Here is a 27,665-nt window from a genome sequence, read left to right on the forward strand (position 1 = left end):
ACACTCTTAGAAGACTCCTCCGTAACTTGAATAATAAAGCGACCGCAACAGTGATGGCGATGGCGTGTGAGCGTGACTGTGTGCCGGCCGCGGGGTTAGCATTAGATCCCCATTTTACAGATGATGAAGGGGATACCCCCAGGGAGCTGGTCCAGGAGCACAGTTAGAAAGTGACACAGCTGGGCCTGGGCAGCCTGGCCCACGTGGCCACTACCCACCTGCCCCGCACCTCTCAAAGGGCTGGCACCCCAACTCGGGGAGAAAGCACCACGCATATTTGCAAGGGGCCCATTTCCTTCTTAGAAGCATCCAGCAAAAATAAGTCAACAGCGGAGGAAATCAGGGGAGAGCAAGAAAGAGACCATTGTCCCCCTGTCCAAAAAGGCTGTTTTCTGCCGACTTCTCATTTCCTGGCTGCAGGCTGAAGGTCACTGGCTATGTCTGCACAAACCAGTGAAGTCACAAGAAGGAAAACTTGGCCGGGGAACCCAGGCTGGGGAGGGCGGAGGTGGAGACAGAGGAGGGTGGAGTCAGAGAAGGAGGTGGCCAGGCCATTCCTCTCCCGGAGACAGGGCCTCCTGAGCCTCCCGCGGTCAGCCCAGTGGCCTGCCTCCCTGGCTGGGACCCCTCCCGCCGGCTGGCTTCCACAAACGGCCCAGCCTAAGGAGTCAGCCTGCATTCCTGCGAACGCTGGGTGCTGCTCCCTGCTTCTCAGAAGGAAAGCTCTCTTGGAAGAGCTGGAAAGGTGGGTGCCAAGTTGAAGTTCATTTGCTTCTTCTCAGAGGGTGCTTTTTACGCGTTTGGAACTGGGGCGGGGCGTCTGACCTCTGCTTGGAAAAGTGCTGGGTCATCTTTTTGCGAGGGATCCATTGAAGGACAGAACCTGGCTGCTCTGAAGGGGTTGACTTGGGGGGGGAGGGGCGAGGGGGACATTTCACCTTTGAAGGCCTGTCCCAGTGGACTTCAGGGTTAGAAAAGAGAAATCTGGAGGGAGGAAGGCCGCCTCTCTGGATGCTGCAAGCCTTGGGTGCCGGGACCTACGAGGGCAGAGCCACCTGCTTTAGGGGAGCCTCAGGCTCCCATCCAGGGCTCCTTCTAGCAACGAGCCGAGGAGCTGGAACATCGGGAAGGTGTCAGAAGGGCCACTGTCTTCCCAGATCCAGACCCAGGAAGGAGGCACAGGCTTCGTGGCTTCCTTCGTCCTCTTCCTCCGATAACCTGTCTTCCCTTCCAGACCAGGCACAAAGCCCCCCAAACCACAACCACGTGGCCATTCACAGCGCAATCTCAGGGGGTCGGTGTGCATGTGTGAGATGGGTGAGCTTGATGCCGACTGGCCTCAGGAGGCAGAAGTCAAGGTTTAGAGCCACGGAGTCAGGGCTCACCTGGGGTTGAGGAAGAATTTTTTTCTCTTAAGAGAGAAGAATCTCCTTAGAGCATTCTCGAAAAAGAAAGATTGATTGACACACCCGAACAATCTGTTTTTGCTCTGTTTTTAAGGAAGAGCTTTCTAACTGGCAGAGCTCTCCCGAGGGGCAGGACTGCTGGCAGGGGCGGGGGAGGCGATGATGATGATGGAGAGCTTGAGGCTGATGATGATGGAGAGCTCGAGGACCACCTGGGGTGGTCCCTGACGCCCGCACCTGCTCCCTGGTGCTCCAGTGTGGAACCCCACACCAGGCTATGTCTTAGGTGGTGGTACTCTTGACATCACTTTCTGGGCTTCTTCTACCTTCCTGCCACTCCTTCTTGGAGCCTCTCCTGGGTACCTCCTCTTCCCATGGCTTCAGCTGGTCATCCTGAAACTTCTATCTGGTCTGTAAGAGCTGCCAGACACTGGGAACTTTCTACCTACCAGGATCTGTGCTGTATGCCTTCCACGTGACCGCTGTTCGGTGCCCTTGGACCACACGCTTTTACACCTGGCCCTCAGCTGCTTATCAAGTATGTAACCTTGGGCAAGACGCTTGCTTCTCCGTGCCTCAGTTTCCTGCTCTTTGGAAGGCGGAATAACAGTAACACCTACCCCACAGGGTTCAGGTGAGGCTTCTATGACTCGACAGAGACCAAGTGCTTCTAACAGCGCCTATAGGCGTGTACGATAAATGTTAGCCCTTCAAATGTCTCTCTGAAGCGTCACGGCAAGCCTCGTGAATCTTATCCCTATTGGCCGATGAAAAGAAATGAGGCTCCGAAAAGAGGTGGAGCCCAACTAGTTTTCAGTCCAGCAGTTTCTCTGCTACTCCGCACGAACGGTGAGCTCCAGAATCCATTCTTTTCATTGCCATACTAGATTGCCTTCTCGTCATGGTTCCAGAAGGGATAAATACTCCACCCTGCAGTTAGCTTTTCAAATGGCACCTGCCTTTGAAAGCCCAGCTGACCTGCCAACCAGTTCTGTGGAGAAAGCACTGGTCCGTGAGGACAGACTTAAAACTAGGAAGACGGCCTGCCGTATAATATCTCACTGAATCTTCACCGTGATCCTTGGTGACGTGACCTTCTTTTGCGGGTGGCTGAGACAGAGTCAGTCACTTCCCCAAAATATCGCGATTAGCATACGTTGGGATTGGGGTCTGAATCTGTGTCTGACTCTAAAACCATGGCGGACTCCCAGAGTCTTTGATGGAGCTTTAAAAAAATAAGAATTCATGCCCACTGAATCACAGTCTCTTGGGCGAGGCTTGGGCATGTGCAGTCAACAGTGAAAACCTCTTGCAAAGACACCGCCTCTCCTAGGTGCCAGACCCATGTTTCCAAACAGCTACCAACACCCGACCTGGGCACTGACCAGCCTCTCACCCCCAGCGGGCTCAGGCTGAACTCACTCTGTCTCCCGACTTCTCAGGGCCTCCTACCACCATGCATCTGCCCGCCTCCCCTGCTGGGAACTCAGGCATCACAGCTGCTCTCGCTCCCTCTCCGGCCCGGCTGTAAGCGCTCTTCAAGATGTCTCCCCAATCCATGCCCCTCTATCTTTGCTGCCTCCATCTTGGTGAAGTCCTTCATCAGTTCTGGTTTGGGCTGAGGCAACCAGGCAACTCATCTCCCTCTGGCTCTCCCCATTTTTCCTTCTCTGTGTTTCCATCTCTGGCTGGGCTATTCCCACTCCCTCTCCCCTGTCCCCTCCATCCCCAAAGACCAGCCCATATCCTTTCTCCGGCCAGGTCAATGAACTAAAGACTATCTCATTGTCCTCTGCTTTAAAATTTCCACCGGCTCTAGACCTCCCACCCCCACCCCCCAGCCCACTATCCACACTCCTGAGCACAGCAAACCCAGGCCCTCAGCCCCTGGCTCTAAGTCCTCTCCTCCCTGGCTGCAAAGGCCATGTTCCAGCCACACAAAGTTTCCCCCCATTCCTTAAACAAACCATGCCCTTTCACAGGCTGTGAACATGTCACTTGTGCTTCCTTCCTGAAATGGGCTTCCAACCTGACTCAGCTCAAAAACTGCTTGCCTTATGAGACCAACTTCAACTGTCATCTCCTCTCGGAAGCCTTCCTGAAGATCCCCCTGGGGGTGGGTACTCCTTCCTCTGTCCTTCCCCAGCACAAGACTCCTCCATCTTCAAACCCAGGATGGTGTTAGAATGATCTGATGACATGTCTGTCCCTTGGTGAATTCCTCATTCAACAATCACATATTAAATGTCACCTACAGCCAGGTGCGGGCCCAGGTGCTGGGGATGATGAGTAAAACTGAGTTTCTGTCTTCAAGTCTATTGTGCTTGGCAGACAAGAGGGGATAGGGCACTTCAGAGAGAGGGCACCGCTTGTGCAAAGCCCAAGAAGGCAGGGACAGCAAGTCTTAGTATGTCTGTAAGGGAGGATGCTTGGCCAGGGTGGCAGGGCATGCGGTGGGGTGGTCAGGGGACGGAGGAGGTCTGGAAGGGCCATCCTTACACACCCTGAGACGTTCCCCCGATTGCCCCAGGCCTCCCTCCACGTGATGGAGCCAGGACTGGAGAGGACCATGATCACACTGGTGGCTCAAAAAGATCCCCATGAGTTGCCCGAGACTGTGCCAAATCCATCTTTACGCCCTCAGCACCTAACCCAAGTCCTGGAACACAGCAGGCCGGGAGACGCAGGGGCGGAGGCAGGAATGCCCACTGGGCCAGGAAGCCCCGGGGGCCGGGGGTCCCGAGACCCCCCGGTGCCAGGGACTAAGGCTTGCTCTGCCCCACCCCTGGGGGTGCCCGCAGGTGCCCGACTCCGGCCATGCTGGCCCCGGCGCTGCTGTGTGTCTACGTGCTGCTGGTGGCCCCCGCCTCACGCGCCGGGCCCGACCCCAATCCGGAGGAGCCCGGCTCCAGCACGGAGGCGCAGATCCGCGACATGCACGCGAAAGTGACCGCCATCTGGCAGGAGCTGACGCAGCGGCGGGCGGCCGACGGGCCGGACGCCGCGCTCCACGCCGCCTGCCAGGTGCAGCCGTCGGCTACGCTGGACGCCGCGCAGCCCCGGGTCAGCGGCCTCGTGCTCTTCCGGCAGCTGGCACCCGGCGCCCGGCTCGAGGCCTTCTTCGACCTGGAGGGCTTCCCGGCCGAGGCCAACAGCTCCAGCCGCGCCATCCACGTGCACCAGTTCGGGGACCTGAGCCAGGGCTGCGAGTCCACCGGCGCGCACTACAACCCGCTGGCCGTGCCGCACCCGCAGCACCCGGGCGACTTCGGCAACTTCGCTGTGCGCGACGGCCGCCTCTTCAAGTACCGCGGCGCCCTAGCCGCCTCGCTCGCCGGCCCGCACTCCATCGTGGGCCGCGCCGTGGTGGTGCACGCGGGCGAGGACGACCTGGGCCGCGGCGGCAACCCGGCCAGCGTGGAGAACGGCAACGCGGGCCGCCGGCTGGCCTGCTGCGTGGTGGGCGTGTGCGGGCCGCTGCCCTGGGCGCGCCTGGCGCAGGAGCAGGCCGAGCGCAGGAAGCGGCGGCGGGAGAGCGAGTGCAAGGCCGCCTGAGCGCGCCCCTCCACCCGCCGGGGTCACGGGGGACCCTCCCCCCGCCCCACTGCGGGGCCCCGAGGCCCTTCCCAGAGACCTGCCCCCTGCCTGCGTCCAGTCTCTCCCGCTGCTCCCGGAGACACCCACCGCCCGGGGTCCCAGGGCTGCCGTGGCTGAGGTCGCCCCGAAAATCCCCTCCACCCCGAGGCCTCCAGCCACGTATGCTGGGACAGCCCTCTGTCTCCAGAAGGCAGCGCCCGCCCTCTGAGACACTCATCCTGAGCTCTGAGGACCCCTGGAGGTATTGAAATACCCCATCTACCCTCCCAGACCCCCCTCCCCGTCCCTTTCCACCCTGACACCCTTCCCTTCATTCCAGGAGCCCTGAAATCCCTCTTTGCCCTAAGGACTCACCCTCCCACCCCTTAGATTCCTTCTAGGAGCTCCCAGACCCCTCCTGAGGTTACCCAGCCCCCACGCCCGCCCCGCCGCCGCTCACGCACGATGCCAGCACACGTAGCCTGCAGTTAGGCGCCCCTGCCCAGTGTCCTCAGCTGTCGCTCGCCCACTGCCACCCCGCAGAGAGCTGCTCCTTTTGGGGGCTGTTTGGCAGTCTTTGTGTTGCACATTAAAACTCAGCAATTTCAGACTTGCGCTGGGGCCTTGGTTACTTATTTTGTTTGTCTGAGGCTCTGCTCCCAGGCTCAGCTCCTCTTTGGAAATAGCAAAGATATTTCCCAAATCCCTGCAGGATTTCTCGTTATCCTCCTCTCTCCAAGTCGCTAACCACGGTGTTCAGTCTCTGGTTGTCATGTTCTTCTGTTTATCCCCAAGATGGAGGGCACCAGGATCACTCAGGAAAGTGAGGGAAAAAAAAAAAAAAAAAAAGACGGCTTCCTGGGCTGGAATCCAAAGGGAAAGATGGACATCTATTTGCAACAAGCTTCCTGGTGCTTCCCAAGATGGAACCACAGGCCTGGCACATGGCTCATGCCACCTCACTGAGCCTTGTGTCTCCTGGCATGTGCCTCTAAGTGCAGCCTGAGGTCCATCTCCCAGATGGTGGAGAGAGGGCCTGTGAAGCAGTCGAGTGTGTAGTTTACAGGGAGGTTGCCATTGCTATCTGAAGTTGCTGGCCTTCTCCATGACCCAGACAAGGACATTGTTCTTCTTAACTTCTTGACACAAAGGCAGTTGGAACCATGGAGCCCAATGACAGGCTGATTTTGATTAAGATTTGAAGGTTCAGCCTCTCTTTTTGAAAATTATAATCTAGACACAGACTAGATCAGACAGTGTATCCGCCTTCATTTATTTTATTTTATTTTATTTTATTTTATTTTGAGAGCATGTACGTGCGAGTAGGGGGAGGGGCAGAGGGAGAAGGAGAAAGAGAATCCCAAGCAGACTCCCCGCTGAGCATGGAGCCTGACGTGGGGCTCGATCCCAGATCCCTGAGATCATGACCTGAGCCAAAATCAAGAGTCAGTCTCGTAACTGACTGAGCCACCCAGCAGCCCCTATCCACGTTCATTGATTGAATACAAGCACTCATAATAACTTTTCAAGCTCCTGGGGTAGACCCACTCTGTAGCTGTAGCTTTTCCTCCCTGTTACTCAGAGGCAGCTTCCATTTCTCCCAGACTCTCAAAGGCTGTGAGTCAAATGGAACCTTAGCCAGAAACCCATCCCCAGTGGTTATTTTTTGCTCCTTACTAGGACTAACTTGTTATTTAAAAATCTTTCCTTGAACCCAAGTGACAACCAGAGAGAAAGGTTTTTGCCTGGTGACTTTGCTCCACCAGCTGGTCCTCACTGGTTTGAAGCATGAACTTGAACTGTGCAGATCAGCACTGATAGCGAACTAGCAAATGGAGGCTTTAAATATCCTGATCTCAACAGATGTGTGTGCCTATCCCCACAATTAAAAGTTGTGAAAACGAGGCAGGAATCACTAGGACATACAGTGGAGGCATAAACACCCCATGGATGGATGCCCAACACCCCATCTTCGACTCTGTTTCCCCTATTATAGGTTAATTCAGGATCGGCGAGGGAGATTTGGACTTATTTTAGAAGGAGACCGGTACTTGTCATCACTAACCTTCTGTCATAGTCCATTTGGGCTATCACAAAACATCACAGACCGAGTGGCCTATAAACAACAGAAATTTGTTTCTCACAGCACTAAAGACTGGAAGTCCAAGATCACAGGAACAGCATGGTCGGGTGAGAGCTCTCTTTGGGCTTCACAACCATTGACGTTCACTGTGTCCTCACATGGAGGAAGGGATTAGAGATCTCTCTGGATCCTCTTCTATAAGGCTCCCCCCGTCACGACTTTGGGACCTCCCCAACGTGTCACCTCCTGTTACCACCACCTTTGGGGGATAGGATTTCAATGTATGAATTTTTGGGGGACACAAACATTCAGATCATAGTACCTTCTGTTCTTAGTTTCACTCTTCACTACCCTTGGCCCCCCAAGACTAAAGAGATACCCTAGCAGACTCGTTCCATTTCCTTTCTGTCCATTAAGGGGAATTGGATTGATAAAATATTCTGTGGGGCTCCAGAGACAAGAAGCAAAGACAGGAAGTAATAGAAGGGTAAATTACAGTTCACTGTAAAGGCAAAGGACTACATCTTGCAGAGCGGTTGACAGCTCAGGCTCAAGTAGAAAGGCCTGTTTGGAACCCCTGCTCTGCCACAGTTAGAAGCTGTGTGACCTGAGTAAGTCACTTCGCCTCTCTGGGCCTGGGTTTTCCCATCTGTAAAATAAGATCATTTTGTTGTTGTGAGGATTACATCAAGTGTTATTTGTGACAGCTGTATAGCATAGCGTGAAGACCTAAGTATCTAGTGAGTGTCTAATTAATAACAATGGCTAAGGTCAGAAAAAGAGCTACCTACGAATGGATTGGACTACCTTGTAAGGTAACGAGGCTCCTGCAACTAGAAGGATTCAAGTAAAAGAAAGGTTGCTTCCACTTAGGTTTGTAAGAAAGTTTCTGCCTCTGTGAAGAGGCTGGCTGGGATGCACTTTGACCCCAGCTCTTGGGGGTGGCGGTGGTGGGGCGGGGCGGGGGTGGAGTTCTGAGACGAAGGAAGATGGCGAGCGGTCCAGGCAAGCATCTGGCTTTGGGCACAGAACCTGATGTGTGCCACCAAACCCGCCCACTGGACCCCGCTTGGCCCCTGGAGGCTATTTTTACTCCTCTCATCTTACAGATCTGTTTTGTTAATCTCCTTATATTCGCTGTTTTGACTTCCCAGCCAGCTTGCTAATCAGTTTGCCTGTTTGACTCACAGGGTTTGCATTTGTCACTGAGACTTAAACACACACTTGTTTTGATTTCTTTTTGTAAAATTAGAAGCGTTTGATGTAATGACTCTACCTAGACACAGCTGGTAAAGTCAGAATAATGCTCAAGTTTGCACAGTTTAAACACAATGTAGACAATAATTAGAAATGCTATCTTTAGACGTTTAGGATAAGCTTTTTCTCAGAATTGCAGTGAATTTTTTCCGAGTGGGGCTTTTCAGTGAGTATATATACAGAAATACTAAAAACGTAAGAAAATAGAGCAAATCAGTGAGTGCTTTGGTCAACTTGAAAGACTGCAGGAAATAAACCAACTGATTTTAGATCTGGCATTTTTGACTGAATGCATAAAATCTTTACATTCTCCATAATTTTCACGACTGCCGTATGATCTAATAATTTTTAGGTGACAGATTGTAACTGGTAAGTTGTTACAATATGCTAGAAGCCTATATCGTTGGCTTGCAGCGAGGGTGGAGAGGGAAAATGGTGCAAATAATAAAGATAATCACCTATATCAGGAAAATTACCCCATGTTTATTTCAGGTAACAAAAAAAAAAAGATACAGTTCCATTACATGATGACCGTACACATCAATAACACAGGGTCTGCAAATGAATAGAAGTTACTTCTTTCTTTAAATTAAACTCTAAGAGAGCAGCTGGTTTGCTTTTTTTTTTTTTTAAACCAATTGTTTTAAATTTAATAGGCTATCACTGGCCTCGGCTAAGATCCAAAATATATTCCTGGGCTCACATAGATTCCAGAAAGTCGAACTTGTCCGTATTGCACAAACTTTATCTATTAAAAAAAAGTCCCACTCAGTCAAGAGGTGATGTGAAATGTAAGGCAACACATCTGTATCCATCATTTTAAATTCCCTTCATGCTGTATCAACTTGTTTTGTTTTGTTTTTGTGAGCAATCATAATATCAAGAGACAGGTCCTTCTTTTTTTTTTTTCTGCTTCTCATTTCTAATTAGATTCACTACTGAGCTCTCTATTGCATCTCTGATTTTCAAATTTTTCTCTGTTCAGAAAGACATCTGGAAAAAAAAAGGAGTATATTAAAGCAGCGAGTTAAGGGGAATCTTGGATTCTCGACATCCTAACTGAGCCGTGTCATGGTACCCTCAATATTTATTAAAGAGATTTTTCCAAATGGAAGTTTTCAGAATGAAAGCAAAGGGCAGATGGAGAAGATACTCAAAGAGAGGAGCTTTTTTTTTTTTAAGATTTTATTTACTTATTTGATAGAGAGAACAAGCAGGGGCAGAGGGAATGGGAGCAGCAGAACCCGCTGAGCAGGGAGACCAACATGGGACTTGATGCCAGGCCCCAGGACCCTGAGATCATGACCTGAGCCCAAGGCAGATGCTTAACCGACTGAGCCACCCAGGTGCCCCAAGAGAGGACTTCTTGAAGGAGAAGTAGGATACCAAGCGGTCCAAAGGGCTGCAGCAAAGCAGTGAAGCCAGAAGAGGCCCTGTTTTTTGGAGGAGCAGAAAACCAAAAGGGGCGAAGTCATGCTGTAATTTTTAAGAAACAAGGAAGGTAACCCCAATGAGCAGGTAGCCAGTCTTTGAAATTCCTTAAAGAAGAGATTGAACCTTTTGTGTCACATGGTGAGTCGGGGTGTAAATGCCCCCGTGGGACTAACACATGCAAAGACTCACCCCAGCACGTGAATGACTGATGCCAGAACCCCTTTTTGGAATTCCCTGTTGTGATGGTGGTGCGTGCTGGGGATTGAGGGCACAAGAGGCACAACGACGGGAAAATGCATTTAGTTTAAGATTGCCAAGTGGAAGGCGGCTCCAGCCGGGATTAAGCTGAATGCCACCAGGAGCCTCCTAGCTAGAGTGGCTTCTGGAATAGCTGTGTGAGGTGAAGAAGACGGAGGGAGGGGAGAGGAAGGTGGGCAGAGGAGACTTGGAAAGAGGCGTTAGGGATGAGAAATGCCTGGTTTAAAAAGCCAATCCATTTCCAGGAGCCTTAATTAAAAGAACGACACCCGCTCATATGTAAAAATCTACACCTAAAGGCTCTCAGGTACAGAGCGGTCACAAGAAATGCAGTGTGTGCAAACAAGCTTTCATTAAGAGACCTGTCGTCTCTGTTTCATTTACGCAGACTGCTCATTGTGCTGGCAACCGAGCTGGAAAAATAATGGAAGGACAGACACACTCGAAGAAGCAAACAAAGGTGGGAACGTCCCAGCTACAAAACAGAACAGATGATCAAGCAGCCCGGAGAGAGCGGAGACGCGATGGCATTCTTCTTAACAAACTGCCACCGCCCCGCCCCCACCCAGGGGTAACTCAATACTCAAAACTCACGAGTAACACAATATTCTGGCTTTTTAAGGGAAGAAAATGAAACAAAATCAGATGTGGGGTTCAGAGACAGTGCTGCTGGTGGCCTATTTAAATCTATTCTGAACTTCCCTATACTGCTCCATTTTATTTTGCTGTTCTCCCTTTTAGAGTCTGCCTGTCGGGGGACGGGCCCTCCGCAGCTCACATGGTGATCCTGATGAGCCTAAACCCTTCTCAGCAATTCCATCTCCCTTGCCAGGGGTTGGTTTAGACGTAGGCGTGCGATAATTCTGACCAGTGAAATGTGACAAGAGCTAGGTTTCTTACTCTTATGCACATGCACACACACACACACACACACACACATGCACACACATGGGGGGAGACTTCCTTCCTGCCTTGGACACAAATGTGAAAACAAGTGACCGATGCTGGAGCTGTGGCAGCCATCTTGGCAGCTTGAGGGAGTAGCTGACACGGAGGCAGGCAGAGCAGAAAGATGGAAACCCAGATCCTTGATGACTTCTTGAATAAACCAGCCCTGGAATACCCTACTTATGAAGTTGTTATGCAATATAATTCATTTTCCTATCGTTTAAGTTTCTCAAAGTGTGAAATGTAGCTGAGAGTGATCGGACTGATGCAAAGCTAGCTGGTGGAGCAGGGGAAAGAATGTTGTGCACTTTCACGATGACTCTCAAAAAGACAAAAGACAGCCGTAATTGCTGAAACTCCCTTTAACGTCTGCAGAACAGAGGAACCACGTTGTGCTGGAACAGCAGGGGTGGGACAGTGTCACGTGTGTGTATGGGGCATTGTCAAGGTTACTCATGTGACAGATCAACTCATTGGCTCCAATTCCATCTTACAACACAGAACCCTCTGAGGCGGACTGCAGGCACGGTTTCGGTTACCACTCCCTCTGACCTCCCCACCCTGAACTCCACGCTCTCTGGACTCACAGTAGTTTCCCTGCCCCTGATGGAATATGGTGGCGTTTATTATAAGCGCTGCATTCCAGAAGGTGATGGAATGGGCCCTAAAGATGTGCACCTGGCCGACTGTGTGTCATAACCAGAGCTTCCGTGGGGAGAGGTTTTTCTTTTTAGTATTATTGGATTAAATCCGGCTGGGATTTCCTTTGGTGGCCCTGGCGTGCTATGCAGTAGCGCTGAACACGTGCAGACAGTTAAGGCCTCGTGCCGCAGGGACATGAGTTCTGTGGCTGCTGGCCTGTGCCAGCTCCACGGCAGTTGCAGGAGCCAAGTCCCCCGGGGAGGAAGTCGAGGGGGCGGGTCTGGGGAGCAGGGAGAGGCTGAAGCACAGAGGGCTGGATGGGGCATTGGGGCCTGACGTGCAAGGGGCAGATGGTGTGTTCAGATCCCAGCTCCTAGGTCTGGGAGCAACAGAGCACTGATACGGGCACGTCCCCTCTTCCACTATTGGGGTGACCTCTGGTGAGCGGGGGAAAAAGCAGCTGGAGGCCCACCCAGGCCCCAAACTGGACCTTCCTGCTACATCTTGCTCTCCTTCAGGGTGAGCGAGCGCAAAATCGGACCAAGCTCCTTCTCGGCTCCCAGAGTAACGGCAGAGAGAAAATGAGGCAGGGGAGCGTCAGGGCGGGCTGGCCGGCCCCGTGCAGGCTTCACACCTGGGATCACACGCCTGCTCTAGGCATCTGGTGTTTCAGACGAATTTTCAACTTTCCCACATCGGGAGCCTCTCTTTTTCCTGCAGCAGAGCCTCTCCAAGGAGCGATTCTGGTTCTCAGGAGTGTTTTGAGCTTTGGGATCTGGTATCAGGGCTTTCTGGACTAATGAACTGAGTTTCACTCAAAGAAAAGTCTATTGTTTGATGACCCTTCAATTTTCTGCAGCTCCAGAGGCCACCCAGAAGAGCTAATTTTATCCCTAAGGAAAGAACCAGGAGGGTTGATATCCCCTCCTTTCCCACCCTTGGTACTTGGTTCCACAGTCCCCCGAAACAGGCTGTAATGAAGTTATTTTGTTTTCCTCTCTCTTTCCACTACCAGGCCCCGCGCTCTGTGTCTCATCTCTTAAGATCCCAGTACCTGGCGGCACAGGGGAGGCAGCTTTAACACCCTGCAGGAAGAGCGAGGGGTTCAAGGTTTCACGTGGCACAGGAAACTGTATCGGCCCTTAGAGTTTCCTGCCCCAACTGCTTATCTTGTCCCAAACCCCCATGGCCATAAACATGCAGCATGGGTTGAACGCACAGTGACCCAGCATTCCCAGGCTCTGGCTCTTATCTCGGAAACGAAAAATCACACTACCACTGGAGTCCCCTTCCTCCCTTCTTCTCCCTCCCGTCACTCCAGGTCGATTAATCCTTCAGAATTACAGGCTGGAAAACTTGGCTCTAGCCGTCGGCAAACGGGTCTCCACAGGGGCTGTGGATTTCAAACTGGAAACCCAACCTTCTGAGCCCGTTTAAGCCCCTCTCCACCTGCCAGTCGGTGGCATGACAGACAGTGCCGCGGGCAGGGTGCCAAGAACACCCACGCTGGGAGGTCCTCCCGGGCCCTGACATGATGAAGCACAGCCCTGGGCCCTCTGGACCCATTATGCTCCATTACACCTTTCTCTCCAGCCGCCTCACCATTACAAAGACGGGGACCTGATTAAACACCCCATCGGTTTCAAGCTCTTCCCGTAATTTTGATCGACAACATTAAACGCTAATAGGAAAACATCTTCTCTCTAATAAAACAAATGCTGACAGAAAGACGGATGCCGAAAACCAGCCATATGGCGGACACGATTCTTGCCCGGCCATGTTCACAGCAGCGCGTCCCCGGCAGAAAGAGATGACACCGAGAAGCTGAGGACCCGCATTTAATCAATCAGACTGTGCGGACGCCATCAGGATATTCACAGTTTGCCACAGGACCTGTGTCTCTTCTCACGTGCAGGCTTGGAAGTGTGTTAGGAGAAAGCAGCTTCCGAGAGGGGCTCTGATGCTTCATTCTTTACCGTCCTCTGCGCCTTAGACGTGTCACCACGCGGATCCCTTTCCCCTTCAGGTTTTCACGGCGCTCCTCGTGCCGCCACCCTCTGGGGTCTCCTTGCCATCCTCCGGGGTGGAGGCTTCGGCTGCCGCCTGGCTGAACTCCAAGGAGCCTGGGCAAGATTTCGGGGCCTCCCCCTTGGAGGCCTGGCCCGGCAGGGCTGTCCCCATGTCATTCCTCCAAGCCTCCCCAGGACTCGCTCTTCTGACCCCTTCTGGTTCTGCCTCTGTCAGTTTCATGATTTCCTCTCCAAGCCTGTTTATTCCTTCTTCCTCGGACACTGCCTGGGGTGACGAAGGATGAAAGGGGTTGCGCTGGCTCCCGTGGCTCTGATTTGCTGGGGAGCGGATGGCGGGCCTTCCAGCGTCCTCCCGTGCTGTCAACGCTTCGGTGGCGGCCAGCCTTTCATCCCGTTCTGGCTTCTGGACCTCCCCTGAAACAGACCCAGGACAGCATCAGACCCCCGGCGGGAAGTCAGCCCTCACGTCCTCTCTCCTCCCAACCTCAGGCCCCCGTCACAGGGGCTCAGAGACGATGCTGCCAAAGGCGATCACGGGCCCCACGTTAACAAAGAAAGCAGGTAGCCTGGTGACGGCAGCGTCATTCACGGAGGGAAAGGGAGCGCGTGGCCATGGTCATCACCCATCCCTTCCGGGTGCTTAGTTATCTCCTGCTTCCAGCTCTAACCATGCTTCCTCGTGCCCGGTAAGCATCTAAACTGAGGGCAAGGGTTCTGTAGATTCGGCAGCTCAGGAAAGGCTTGGGATCTTTAGTCATGAAAAGAGGGGCTGGCGGCCTTCCGCGTGGGTAAGAGAAGAACAGCGTGGGAGGGTTTAGGGTCCCCCATTCCTCCCCATTCATTCTCCAATAGCACCCCATTCTTCGATGCAGACTGCTAATGTTTCCTCAGTTTCAATAAAATGTTATATGCAGAAGAAGTGTTAAGCTCCCCACCCCTCTGAACTAAATTGTTCTGCCCAGCTCGAGTGGAGGGGGGATGGGAGAGAATGGGGTCCTGAGAACTGGCGTCTAGCCCCATTTTCCTACTTACTCATTGCTTTGTGATCAGAAGAACCTGTCTGGCCTCCTTTCCTCAGACACAAAACGAGGGGCAGGACTCTCTGATGTCCCTTCCAGACCTAAGCACCGGTGGCTCTGCAGGACGGACACATGCTCGGGGAGCCGCCTCTCAGCACCCGGTCATGTGCATTCGACACTAGACTCTGAGGTTCCCAGAAGTCCAGATTTTCTTGGTCCTCAGGCCAAACGGTGGTGACATGCATGGAAGAGCCTCACGGGGCTGATTTCAGGGGCGAGGGGTCTGGGGAATACTTCCAGGTACCCCCAATGGGACCAGGGTAGAGTCCCATATGATCGGGCTGGCGCCAGATACATGCAATGGCTTCAGGCTGACAGCTGGGACTTGGGGAAGCTGAGGGAGAACTCAGGATGGTTAAAAGAACTTGACCTGTTCTGACCATGCATTTTCCTGCTGGATTTTTCGCCGGAGCCTAGCTGCTTCCAGGATAAATTTTAATTCCTTTCACTTAGGTCTCTGACAGGGTCCTACCGACCTGCTCCTGCTTCAGCCCACAGCCTCATTTCCTCTGGTTCTCTCATGTTTGTGTGTCCTTCTGTCCATTCTATGCTATCTTTCAGTCTCCGTAGCCACCTGTGGTTTCTCCCTCTCTAAAGTGAGTCATACCAGCTAATGTTTTTAGGTGCTTTTCTGTGCTGGGCTCGGTGCTCAGCATTTTACACGTTTATCTTATTCTAGAATGTAAGCGGGGGCCTCACCTGACTTTTCCACAGTGCTTGGCACATTCTAAGGATTCAAGAATGTTTATAAAAAGGCTTTGCTTTCTTTTTTCCTTTTGATGGGAGTATAACATACATAAAAGTGCGTTGATCGTTATGTCTACGACTCACTGAATTTCTACAGCATGGACACACCCATGGAACCAGCAGCCAGGACAAGAAGCAAAATATCCAACCCTCTAAACACACTTCCCAGTCTACTCCCCTAGGCCCCATCCTAGTCACTTTTCTACCAAGAGTGACCTCGATGCTACTTCAGACACCAAAGATGAGATTTGCCTGGTCTTTGGAGTTCGTTTACCAGAATCATACTGTATATGCTGGTTTGTGTTGCATTATTTTGTGTTTATGAGATCGATCCATGTTACTGTCTGTGGAGTTGGTTCATTTGACGGTACCCCAGTATTCAACAAATAGTCAAGTATGGAATGAAAACAGGCAATTCACAAGGAAATACAAATGGATGGCAAGCATGGGAAACGATGACATCACTCTAACCAAAGATTTCTAAATTGCAAAGAGATGCAATTTTTCACCCACCAGACTGGCAAAAATGAAAAGGTTTGGTAAAGCTCAGTGTTCCTGAGGATGTGGGGAAATAGGTACAATCATACATTAGTGAAGAGAATAAAAATGAGCAAAACTCTTTGACAGGGCATTTAGGCAATATCTATCCCAATCCTAAATACATTTACCCTTTGACTCAGTATTTTCATGATTAGGAACCTAAGGATATTATCCCAAATATTTCAAGGTATATGTACCTGGAGGCTCACTATGACGTTGTTGTTGTTTTTTTAAAGGTTTATTTATTTATTTATTTATTTGGGGTGGGGGGAGAGAGAGTGCTTGAGTGAAGGGAGGGGCAGAGGAAGAGAAGCTTCAAGCAGACTCCCACTGAATGTAGAGCCCAACTTGGGGCTTGAACTCAAGACCCTGAGATCAAGACCTGAGCTGAGATCAAGAGTCGGACGTGTCACAGACTGAGCCACCCAGGCTCCCCTCTGTGTCATTTACATTTTAAACATGTGCTTATATTACTAGTTTAAAAAGGTAACATATGCAACCCCCAAGATTTTTTCACCAATTACCACCGCATCTTTCCTTTTCTGCACGAAACTGTAGACCTACGAGCCTAAATCCACTGCTTCCAGTCCCAGTGCTGATTCACAACTCAGATCCTTCAGTCTGCCTTGCACCCTCCCTACCAGTGAGCAAGCTCTTGTCACTACACCCAACGCCCTTTTCTCTGTCCCCTCCTGCCTCCTCTGTAGCATGTTTCTGATGCCACATCCTCCTCCCTAGCTCTCCCTCCTTTTGGTGTCCAAAACACCGTGTTCTTCTGTTTCTCCTCCAGTCTAGGTCAGTGAGCATGCTGTATTAGTTTCCCACAGCAGTTGTAACAAATGGCCACAAATTCAGTAGCTCAAAAGAACACACATTTATCTCTTATAGTTCTGGAGGTCAGAAGTCCAAAATGGATTTCCCCGGGCCGGAACCAAAGCCGCACGGCCTTGGAGGCTCTAGGGAAAGAGCTGTTCCCTGCCTCTTACAGCTTCTGGTGGCTGCCAGCACTCCTTAGCTTGCAGCAGCATCCACCCAATGTCTGCCCCTGCGGTCACACTGCCTTCTCTTCACTGTCAACTCTCCTTCTGCCTCCCTCTTACAGGGAGACATGTGCTTCTATTGAGGCCCTACTTGGATAATCCAGAATAATTTCTCCATCTCAAAGCAGGTAAATCAATCACACCTGCAAGGCCTTTTGCCCATCAAAGGTAACATTTACAGGTTCCAGGAATTAGGACCTGAAGTCTTTGGGGGCCATTATTCAGCCTACTCTGCATGCTTTCTAGTTTCCCTTGTCCATCCCAAATCTCCTTCCAGCCTCTCTGAGGCCCCCCTCCCAACTACCTGCTATGCATTTCTCTTGTCTTCATTCACTCTCACTCACTGGCCAGCTCATAGCCTTAATTCCTGACCATGAGTACAGCTCGCAAATCTATATTTATGGCTCTGACCCCTTTCTGTGGGAGATATACACCCAGGTTTCTAGCAGCCAACTGGGTTCCCCCACCTGGATGATCTGGAATTCCCCCCCTCCCCAAACTGCCCCCAGTAGATGTCCTCGTGCCCGCCATGTCAGTACTGGTTCATGGCAATACGGGCTTTACACATTGAAGCCACCCACATTAGTGTACTTCCTTTTCCTACCCGTCAACCGCCAAGTACTACTTACGTCCCTCAGTGCTATGCACCGAATGTATCCTCTCCCCCACCCAAATTCATACGTTGAAGCCCGAAATCGTCAATGTGATGGTGTCAGGAGGTGGGGCCTTTGGGAGGTGATTCAGCTTCAATGTGGTCAGGAGGGTGAAGGCCCCATGATGGGATTAGTGCCCTTTAAGAAGAGGAAGAGATGGGGCGCCTGGGTGGCACAGCGGTTAAGCGTCTGCCCTCAGCTCAGGGCGTGATCCCGGCGTTATGGGATCGAGCCCCACATCAGGCTCCTCTGTTATGAGCCTGCTTCTTCCTCTCCCACTCTCCTGCTGTGTTCCCTCTCTCACTGGCTGTCTCTATCTCTGTCAAATAAATAAATAAAATCTTAAAAAAAAAAAAAAAAAAAAAAAAAGAAGAGGAAGAGATACCAGAGTTCTTGTTCGCCCCCCCCTTTTCCCTCTCCCACTCTCTCTCTGTCTCTATCTCTGTCTGTCTCTCTCTCTGCCATTGAGGACACAGCAAGAAAGTGGTTGCCTACAAGTCAGGAAGAGAGGATTCTCACCAGACACTGAACCTGCCGGCACCTTGATCTTGGACTTCCCAGCTTCTAGACTTGTGGGATATAAATATTTGTTGTTCAAGACACTTCCCTGATAGTATGTTGTAACAGAAGCCTCAGCTGATTAAAACACTCACAGTTGCTTGCATCTGCCTCTCCTCTCCTTTCCCAAGGCAGACCCTCCGCAGTCACGGCTTGATTTCTAAGGCTTCCCTTAAAAGGGAAGGGGCATTTCCCCAAAATTTTAGCTGCATTTGACTTAACATCACCTCAGCCAATGAGCAGGGAAGCATTCAGAAAGCGAGCGCAAACCACTCCTGATAGTTCATAAACCCACACCCTGGCAGGCAATAGCTACGTGGTGACTATTTATAAGATTCATATGAATTTTTGAGGATTATTTATATCATTTAGAAAGACCGAGTATTCAAAAGTGTATACATCTAACTACAGGTAGCCTAAAAAGTCGATAAGACCTCAAAAGTCTGAATTAAAATGCAGCCTAGAATTTCTGCAGCACATAACAGTATTACTTCTGTGCGTTCCATTCTAACTGTGGGGTAGTGCATAAAGGTATTTGTTAATAAGAATAGTATGTGCGGCCACCTGGGGGGCTCAGCTGGCTAAGCGTGTGCCTTCAGCTCAGGTCATGATCCTGGACTCCGGAGATCGAGCCCCACATCGGGCTCCCTGCGCCGTGAGGAGTCTGCTTCTCCCTCTGCCCCTCCCTCTGCTCCTTTTCTCTCTCTCTCAAATAAATAAATAAAATCTTAAAAAAGAGAGAAGTATGTGTTTTGAACATCGATTTATTTAATTAAATAACTGCATGTGATTTTGAGGCTTTATTAACCTAATCAAGAATTTGCAAGTGCTGAACCCCGGTAAAAACTCTGAGAAACTCCAGAAGGAATGAAATATTAGTGAGCTTAGATGCACTGTAAGTCTGAAATGAGACTGAGAAGAAGGGGTGCAGGAGGAGATGGTGGTAGAACGTAGAAGTGGCAGATGTAATACCTCGGTACACAGGAATCACGGGGGGCGCTCAACTCAACCTTGACCACTGTCCCCACACCCCAGGCCCCATAACTCCAGTTCCTCTGGTACAAATTGGCCTCTCACATTCAAAAAGAGCCACTTTCTTTCTCTTTAGCCTTTTTGATGTCCACAGACAAAGTCCCAGGGACAGAAGTTCGACCAAATCTACTTTATACTTTCTAAAGCCTGTACGTAGTTACGGACAGCTACGTATTACTGTCGTAAGAACTCACTGACTTTGGGAAGTACTGTAACTGAAAATGAGGCCATGACTTGTGCTCACAATGAAATTCACAAACACATAAATGAGTGAATGAAGCAAGCCTTGATTTTTGAGAAAATAACTATTCAGATCGGTTCAGCCAGGATAATGTACGTTCGTACCTAACAAGTTTCTTTGCTTCTAGTCTCCCCCTGCTCCAGTCCAGATGGCCTGGAGAGGGGCGTTGCCTCAAGTTTTGCTACTCCAGGTGGGGTCCCTGGAGAGCGCTGGCACCATCACCTGGGGGCTTGTTAGACGTGTAGGATCTCAGGCCTTGCCCCACACCTATTGGTTCAGAGCCTGCATTTTAACAAGATTCCAGGCAACTGGGTGCATGTGACAGTGTAAGAAGAACTGGGAGCTTTAACACAAATCGGCTATGCCTTTCCCCAGCTGTAAACCCTTCAAAGGCTGTTACTGTGTCCAGTACACTGACTGAGCTCTTGGCCTGACATTCAAGGCCTTCAATGATGCAACCTCCATCTATCTTTCCACCTGACATCCCAACTCTTGCTCTTGTATCCCTACACACCAGCCACCCCTAACCCTTCATGGCATCCCAGCCATGCCCTCTGAGCCTTTGGTGGATGCTACAGCCATGGCTATGATTCCTTTATGTATGCAGATGGTCAGCCTCGACAGTCAACTCTCCCTCCATCTCCACTACAAAGCCTTTTTGATGAAATCCAGACAGAAGGAATCTCCACAGTGCCGTCATCTCCACAAAGCTGTGTCTAGACCGCCAAGGAAACTGGGTATTTTTTTTTTTTTACTTTTTTTATCCTTGTTCCTTATGTAAAATTAGCTTATAAAAATCACCTGAAGTATAAAATCTTTCCTGATACACTTTGCCAGTGTTCTATAGCGGGACTCAAATAGCTTATTAAATGCTTGGCTCTATGGACATACATATGAATGCATGAACAAACAAATATATTAGTACATATATGTAAACGCCATGCAGCAGAACATGAAAGCACTCCTTGAATTTATGGTATTTGTTCTAGGTTGCACTCAGGTTGCTACCCTGAAAGTTCTTGAAAGGGCAAATCTGGAAAAAAAAAAACATTTCTAACTCACACAAACATTTGGCTACATCTGAGTAGTTCAGGGAAGCAATAACGTCATTTTCATACTAACGAAGGAAAATTTTCATGGTAGTTGTACAGGGGATATGGGAAACACGGAGTCAAAAGGAGCAAGTTTCCAGCAGAGTGCGAGAAGCTTTATTCAAAAGGAGTAAATTATGGTCCTTTCTGCAGTTAAATTTTTCAGCAACGTGAGATGAATAAACTCCTTCTGGAAATTACTCTTATGAAATTACTTCTTCCAGGACACTTAATAGTATATTCTGGTGCCCCTGAAAAATTAATTAACCTTACCTGTAACAACCTAACCCCTAAACCATTTGCGGTGTTTTTACTGTGGGTCAGGCTAATCTTCTCTACCTTAATTTACATCTAAGTAAGGGTGGTCAAATTACACTGGGGCCTTTCGGTTGCTGGTACTTTGCCTTGTGCCATTTCTTTAGATGGCATTCTGCTCATGTCCAGACGCATGAATCTTTTTTAAAATGGCAAACCTCTGAGATTACCAGGGAGAACTTTTCAACCTTTTTTGGGGAGGTGAGGGGTGGGGAGCAACACTGCCGCCATCCTTAGAGCTCAACACCCAGCAGCAAACAGAGAATGGGCAAGGCTGTAGTTCTATTGTTTGGTCCTATCAGGGATTTATTTTTTTTCGAGAAAGTCTGGATTTTCAGAGCCTCGGCACCATAAAGATATAGGGGCCAGGCTCCATCTGGGATTAGATTAGATTACGGGTCAACAGCAAGATTTATCAATCCTCTCCCCCCTTTTGTTGTCCAAAAGATACCTAAAAAAGATACGCAAGTCATTATCAGGAGAGTTACTGAAAATGCCACAACTGTTGATCTGTATACCGAGGGCCTCTGATACTTGTTGGGGAACAAAACTCTTCCTTTAACTCTGTGATTCTGGAATGTTAACTCTTTAGCGGCAGGAGTTTTCATTCTCCTTTGAGGACAGACGCATGGCATTACCATTTCCAAAAAAAGAAGGATTTTTAGCTCAGCATGGGAAAATATTATTAGAAAATAATAGTAATTATCCTGTGCTGTTGTACAAACAGAATTAGCGTCATTAATACATACTAATAACAAAACACATATCAATAATGATGAGGCAATCAACTGATACAAACGCATTATGACACAAATAGTACGGAAAGAAGAAATATTTTCTCGAAAAGATGAAGAAAAAGTAGCTCTTTGTAGAAAGACAGTTAGTCTCCTAAAAATGTGTCACCCTCCCACATTGGCCCAAAGGGGACATTCGTCTTCTTTTGTTAACTGATCTCTGACGGGCTTTGTCCTCCCAAGTGTGAGCTTCTTTCATTTGGAATTAATCAGAGATGCGGTGGTGATGAGACCACCCCAGCCTCTGCCAGCCGCTACATAAATGCTTCCTTGTTCCCACCCGAACTGGCGAAGGACAGGGTTGGAACAATGAGAGCTAATGATGGAACTCTGGAAGCTATCATTTTGAATCAGGCCATTACTTATGCAACCCTTGTGAAAATCAAGCCAGGCTCCTGTTCCGCTTCAGCTCAGGGGGCCCCGGGCCCACCCAGGGGCTAAACATGCTCAGAGCAGTCAGAGGGCTTCGGGTCTCCACGTGGACACTGGATGCTGGCACGGGGTGACCATCGGCCAAGGCACGTTCCAGACTGCATGGTGGGCCATGGCGTGTTACAGGCCAGGCTTGCAAAGAGCCACATGCTGCTGTCTGTAAAGACCCAGCCTTGCCTTCTGGCCAGTGTGAAACCCACCTGAGTCAGCGGCTCTCTCTAAGAATTCTCCCTGCATATGCTTGGGGATCCTCTCTGTTGAAATCGCAGATCTGTGCTATTCTTACCATTCTAGGTACTATTGTGAGTGATTGAGACAAGTTTCAAAACAGGTGTACAGGTGCACGAGTGAGCCTTGCTGAGCCCAGCTCAGATCAGCAGAACTGCTCGTCGGATCCCAAGACTCATGATAAATAATGCGCAGCTGCTGCTTTCAGTTCTACGTTTTGGGGTGGTTTTTTACACAATGGTAGCAATTGATTCAACTAGTTAGTATAGTTTGATACAAGCACAATTTTTATGTCAGATAATCATCAGGTTAGAAAGATAGGGTAGGCCAGGTTGCAGGGTTGTGATTTTAAGTGGAAGGCAGTCGGGAGCCACTAGAAATTTCTGAGCAGGGTACACACATATTGGAGAGCAGTTCTCCAGAAGCGTTATCCTACAGCTGCAGGGGGAAGATGGGAATGAATCAGGGAGAGTCTAGAAGACAGGGAAACTGGGACAGAAGCTGTGCAGAGGAAGTAAAGACAGTTCAACCAAAGCCAAATGTGGGAGGAATGGAGGTGTGAGAAATTCTGAAGAAAGAGTGGCCACAGACCAGATATGGATGGGGACGGGAAGTTGACAGTGGTCGATGATGACTCCAGAGGTAGCTGAGAGAGTGACAGAAAAGGGAGGAAGTATGGTGAGTTGGTGATGTCATACTTGAGAAGTCCACAGAATATTCAGGTGATAAAGTTTGCCCTTTGGGAAATCAGGGACTGTAGCTCTGCAGATGGCACCCAATGGGGGGAAAAATGTTTTGAGAATATTTTCATAGAGGTGGTGGTTGCAGGCATGACTCAGAGCAAGAGAAAATGGAGAGAAAATACAGAAACTAAGGAAAGAGCCGTGGCACCTGCATGCTGGGTATATTAGTTACCTACTGCTGTGCCACAAATTACCTCAAAACTTAGCAAGTGGAGACTCAGGAGCCTGGGAGCAGTTTATCTGGGTGGTTCTCACTAGTGGTCACTCATGAAATTGTCATCAAAATGTTAACTAGGGCTGCTGTCATCTGAAGGCTTGACTGGGGCTGGAGAGTCTGCTTCCAAGATGGTGCACCCAAACAGCTGGTGGCTAGAAGGCCTCAGTCCCAGACCACATGAACAGCATGTGGGTCTGCTTGGGTATCCTCCAGGAATGGCAGCCGGCTTCCTCCAGAGAGAATGACCCAAGACAGAGAGAGAGCAAGGAAGCCCAGGAAGTCACATAACATCACTTGTGCTGTATTCTCTTAGTCACACAGTTGAACCCTGATACAATGTAGAGAGGAATATGCAAGGGCATGAATACCAGGAAGTGGCGATCATTTGAGGCCATATTGGAAGCTGGCAATCACACTGGGGGTAGACAACAAAGACAAACAAAACTCAGAAGGATGGGAGGGATGGTTTAGCTGGGGAAACAAGACTGTCACATGGGAAGACAGCTGCCTCTCATGCTTGTGGGCTCCTCTGGCACCTAAATGGGCCTGTGATCTTCAAAACACTCTGCCTCCAGGAAGTGGGCCTGGTAGCGGAGAAGCTTTTATTCTCCTTTCAACTGGTTCCCAGACCACTTCCCCTACGCCCGGTAACGTGCCAAGATCTCCCCGAGGTTGGCACCATCATCTCGCCAGTTTATAGGTAAGGAGACAGGCAAAAGTTACTAGTCCAAATTCTCAGAGTCAACACAATGTGGGTGTGGACTATGAACCTGAGCTGTTCAAACCCTGAGCCCCTTTCTCTTACCCTCCATGCCAATGTGCTGAGTACAGAGGCCTGCGTTCTTCTGCTGGAAGCTCCAAACAAGACAAACCCATATAAGCAACAGGAGGAAATGCAAGGGATGACCCCACAGTGCCCCAGAAGCTACAGGAAGAGAAGAACTGATGTCCACTGAGCCCCGCCTCTGTGGACAGCCCCGTCAGGTACAGGTCAGGCAGAGACAGAGAAATCAAGGTGTGCTTACCATCCTCGAAATTTGCTTTCTTCTCAGCGGGCTGCTCGATGAACTTCAGCACTGGGGATCTTGATCTCTGTATGGTGGGAAGAGCAGGGTCACCGAACAGTATGGTGTCCTTGCCCCCTGTCATGGAAAAGGGGAAAATGGACATAGTATGTCACCAGTGGAGTTGTGGTTATGTTCTCCCCACACAATGGACTGGCTGTTTGGGTAAACGAGGCGCTTTCTTTAATCATAGGGAATGCTGTGGAAGGACAATGGCTAGCCGGCCCCTTCTGTAGCATGAGGACCAGGCAGTGAGGTCCAGGGCCAGTCTGTGAGTCTGCTCAGGACATGGCTGTCCAAAACTGCCACCATGAGGGAGCAGCCTGGTATATTGGCCAAAAACCAAATGGCTTTGGTCTGGTGAGATGGTAACAGGCACACCCACAAGCAGAGGGTTGAGGGGTGTGGGCTTTGGAGCCACACTACGGGGTTGTGTTCGGGACTCTGTCCCTTGCTAGCGGGCTGAGCTCAGGCAAGTCACTTAGCCTTGGAACCCTCGTCTGTAAAATGAGGAAGAAGGACAGTACCTACCTCATTGGGCGGTGGTGATGAAATGAACCGATTTCATGCCAGTAAGCATTTCACTAACACTCAATAAATGTCATGTATTAAAATTCTTATCTTACGGTGTAGACAGCACTGCCGTATACACTATCTTTGATTTCATTCAATGCGGTCATTTAGACTGACTAATGACTCTGTCATAAGGCAGGTAGTATCAGGTCCCCCAAATTGTCACAGCTAAACTTTCACTTAGAACATATAGTTCCATGCCAACCAAACCCTTGTATCTCGTTGTATGAACTCCCCAAGTGGATAGAGAGGTTGAGGGAAAGAAGACCATTACAACTCTATTGTGGAGGAAACGGCAAGTTCTGAAAGTCAGGAGCAGGAAGTGTGGCTCTGATATGCAAGCACCGTGAACACAGACACACGGACACAAAACACGTGGACAGAAAGGGCTGCTGCCCAGTGGTCAAGGGACAACAACAAGCAGCATTTGATCCCTGACTTCTGTCCACGAGGCCTTGGGATTCCCTCGGTAGGAGCCGCCGTGCCCAAAATGAAAACCCCGGGGCTGTGGGCCCAGCCTATGTTCCAGCCTTAGCTGTCTAACTTTGAGTAAGACCTTTTCTAAAGCCAAGCCCCTAATCTCTCTGGGGCTCAGATCAGGGGCCCCAAAGCTCTGTGATTTTACTCGGTTTCAGGTTCAGTGGCACAGAATGGTATTTCTGTAAAGACGCTCCCACCTTTAGAGAGCCAGGTGAACCCTGGACTGCGCCTCTGAGCCCTCCGTTTGTTCACAATACTGTCTTGCCAACAGGGAGCTTCGTTTCCAGGACTGTAAGGGAGAGTCTGGCATACAGTAGGTGCTTAATAAATGGCCAACAAGTATCTGAATACATGGGTGAAGGATTCTTGGGACCCCTGACGTCTGGTGGGCACAGGTGCTCGCTGCTGCCTCCAGCAGGTGGAATACGTTGTTGGCAGAAGCAGCCCTCTGGTTTCTGCTGAGGGTCATCCCGGAAGAACAGAAATCTGATAGGAGCCCATCCTCAAGCTCTCCACCAGCACGGCTATTGCCTCACATAGAAAAAATCCCCCCATCTTCAGGGACACAGTCTGGAGAGGTGTCCCAAAGAGAACTGTAGATCTGTAGGTGGCGATATGGTTAAGAGGCTCTCAGAAAGAGATAAACACAATAGGGTCTCCCTCTGGACTGTAAAGATACAATCTGGAGACACTTTGAGGGATTAATGGTTCCTGTGAACCCAGAGCAGACGCCTCAGCGTGGACTTCTTTTGTTTCTCTCAGATCAAGGCAACAGCTACTGTCCTCAAGTCAGGAGAGACTGCGTTTTGTGAGCCATCTTTCTCTAGCAGGTGGACAGGCTGCTCTTGCAGGAAGAGGCACACTCTGCCCTCTGTGTCCCAAACAGCCCCCTAAGCCCCTTGTGTCCTCGCGGCTGAAGACTCAGAACTACGGGCAGAGCTGGGAGCTGGCCTCGGCCAAGGGACAAAGGTGGCCGGAGGGAGGCCCTCAGCCCCTCCTGTCACCAGGGATTCTCTAGGGGCAAGGCGTCCCTGGTCCTCTCCGGCCACAAAGCATCATCTGTTCCATAGTAGCGCCGCAAAAACGCCGGAGCCAGCACCACGAAACCTCTCCCAGAGTCTGAGCAACAAGCATTAGCGAAGGAAAACCGAAGCCACGACTCGTCCGTGGCCAATCAAGGTGGGGCTTGGGGAGAGGCTGAACACTTCCTGAAATTCCTGCCTGGAGAGATCATGCCCAATCTGAAGGTAAAATGGCAAGATTTGGTCACTCTTGCAAAGTGTTCATTGAAGGATTCAAAGGCCTCCTTAGAAGCCTGTGCTATTGTTTCTAAGTCTGAATTCCATCTACGCTGATGAATGTGAGCTCTAATCTGATAGTCGGCTGTCTCGCTGTTTCATTTTGGTGCCTCCGCCTGGAGGAAAAAGGGTGGGGCGAGGTGACCCGTGAAGAGTCCAGCAGCAGCCGGTGTGGAAAGCCACACAGGCCCCTCCACTCGCTGGGCATGTGAGTGCCTGGAAACTTTCCCAATTCCCTGGGACATGGCGTCCCTCCTCCCTTCTCCCGAATGTACCAAGTACTTTCAAAATGCACATTTTCTTCCTCAGGCTGATGCTCCAAGTGGAGAAGAGAGAATTAAAATGAAAAACTCACAGAGCCAGGCTCTGCTCTTGCCAGGTTTTTTTCTGGCTTTCAGTGTTTCTTTTTAGAGCAGAAGCACATCCAGGAAATCTCCCCTCAGAGCCCCCAGGCACCACTCTCCCTGCAGAGGCCAGCAAAGGACTGGGGGACTGAGGCTGGTGGGGGGGATGGTGTCATTCCCTCCTGGGGGACCGGGTCCGTCGCCCCCCCCCCCAACTTTCTCACGGGAGCCCCATGCCTTCCCACCTCTCGGGAGCCAATGAAACAGTCTGGAATATGTTCTGCTGTCCAGATGATTTCTCCACGTGGACTGTGGCATTTGTCAGACTGGCCTACTTCCCAGCAAGATCCCAAATTCTCCCCAGCTCTATCGAACAACATGAAGAACTACATATTTGTTGGCTGAGAGAGTGAGGAGGGAGGGAGAAAAGACTCAAAGAATCTTCATCAGGTGCTTGAAGTCCAACAACAGTTCTGTCTTGGAATAAAGCAGAATTTACCCCTGCCCTTCGGAGTCTCAGAGGAGACTGTTCTGGCTTCTGCATCCTTCTTCTCCACTCCCC

At 50.3% G+C, this 27,665-nt stretch overlaps 2 protein-coding genes across 2 annotated transcripts in view; one reads left to right on the forward strand and one right to left on the reverse strand.

Annotated features, from left to right (window-relative positions):
- The first annotated feature begins 537 nt into the window (after nucleotides 1–537).
- On the forward strand, nucleotides 538–8,907 carry SOD3 (superoxide dismutase 3). The gene is made up of 2 exons (XM_026514529.4): nucleotides 538–745; nucleotides 4,208–8,907. Exon 2 carries the CDS (start codon nucleotides 4,224–4,226, stop codon nucleotides 4,959–4,961), a length of 738 nt encoding a protein of 245 aa, XP_026370314.2. The 5' UTR covers nucleotides 538–745; nucleotides 4,208–4,223; the 3' UTR covers nucleotides 4,962–8,907.
- Nucleotides 8,908–9,170: 263 nt separating this feature from the next.
- Nucleotides 9,171–27,665, reverse strand: part of CCDC149 (coiled-coil domain containing 149) — a 101,646-nt gene continuing 83,151 nt past the window's right edge. Inside the window, exons 11-12 of the mRNA XM_048211873.2 lie at nucleotides 24,370–24,486; nucleotides 9,171–14,048 (exon numbers count right to left, since the gene is read on the reverse strand). Of these exons, the coding sequence (XP_048067830.2) occupies nucleotides 13,627–14,048; nucleotides 24,370–24,486 (539 nt within the window). The 3' untranslated portion in view covers nucleotides 9,171–13,626. The remainder of the gene's footprint in view (nucleotides 14,049–24,369; nucleotides 24,487–27,665) is intronic.

Source organism: Ursus arctos, unplaced genomic scaffold (genome assembly GCF_023065955.2).
Source record: "Ursus arctos isolate Adak ecotype North America unplaced genomic scaffold, UrsArc2.0 scaffold_9, whole genome shotgun sequence".
Taxonomy (NCBI): Eukaryota; Metazoa; Chordata; class Mammalia; order Carnivora; family Ursidae; genus Ursus; species Ursus arctos.

Coding starts and splice junctions, on each gene's coding strand:
- SOD3 (XM_026514529.4), top strand. CDS start 4,224: ATGCTGGCCCCGGCGCTGCTGTGTGTCTACGTGCTGCTGGTGGCCCCC.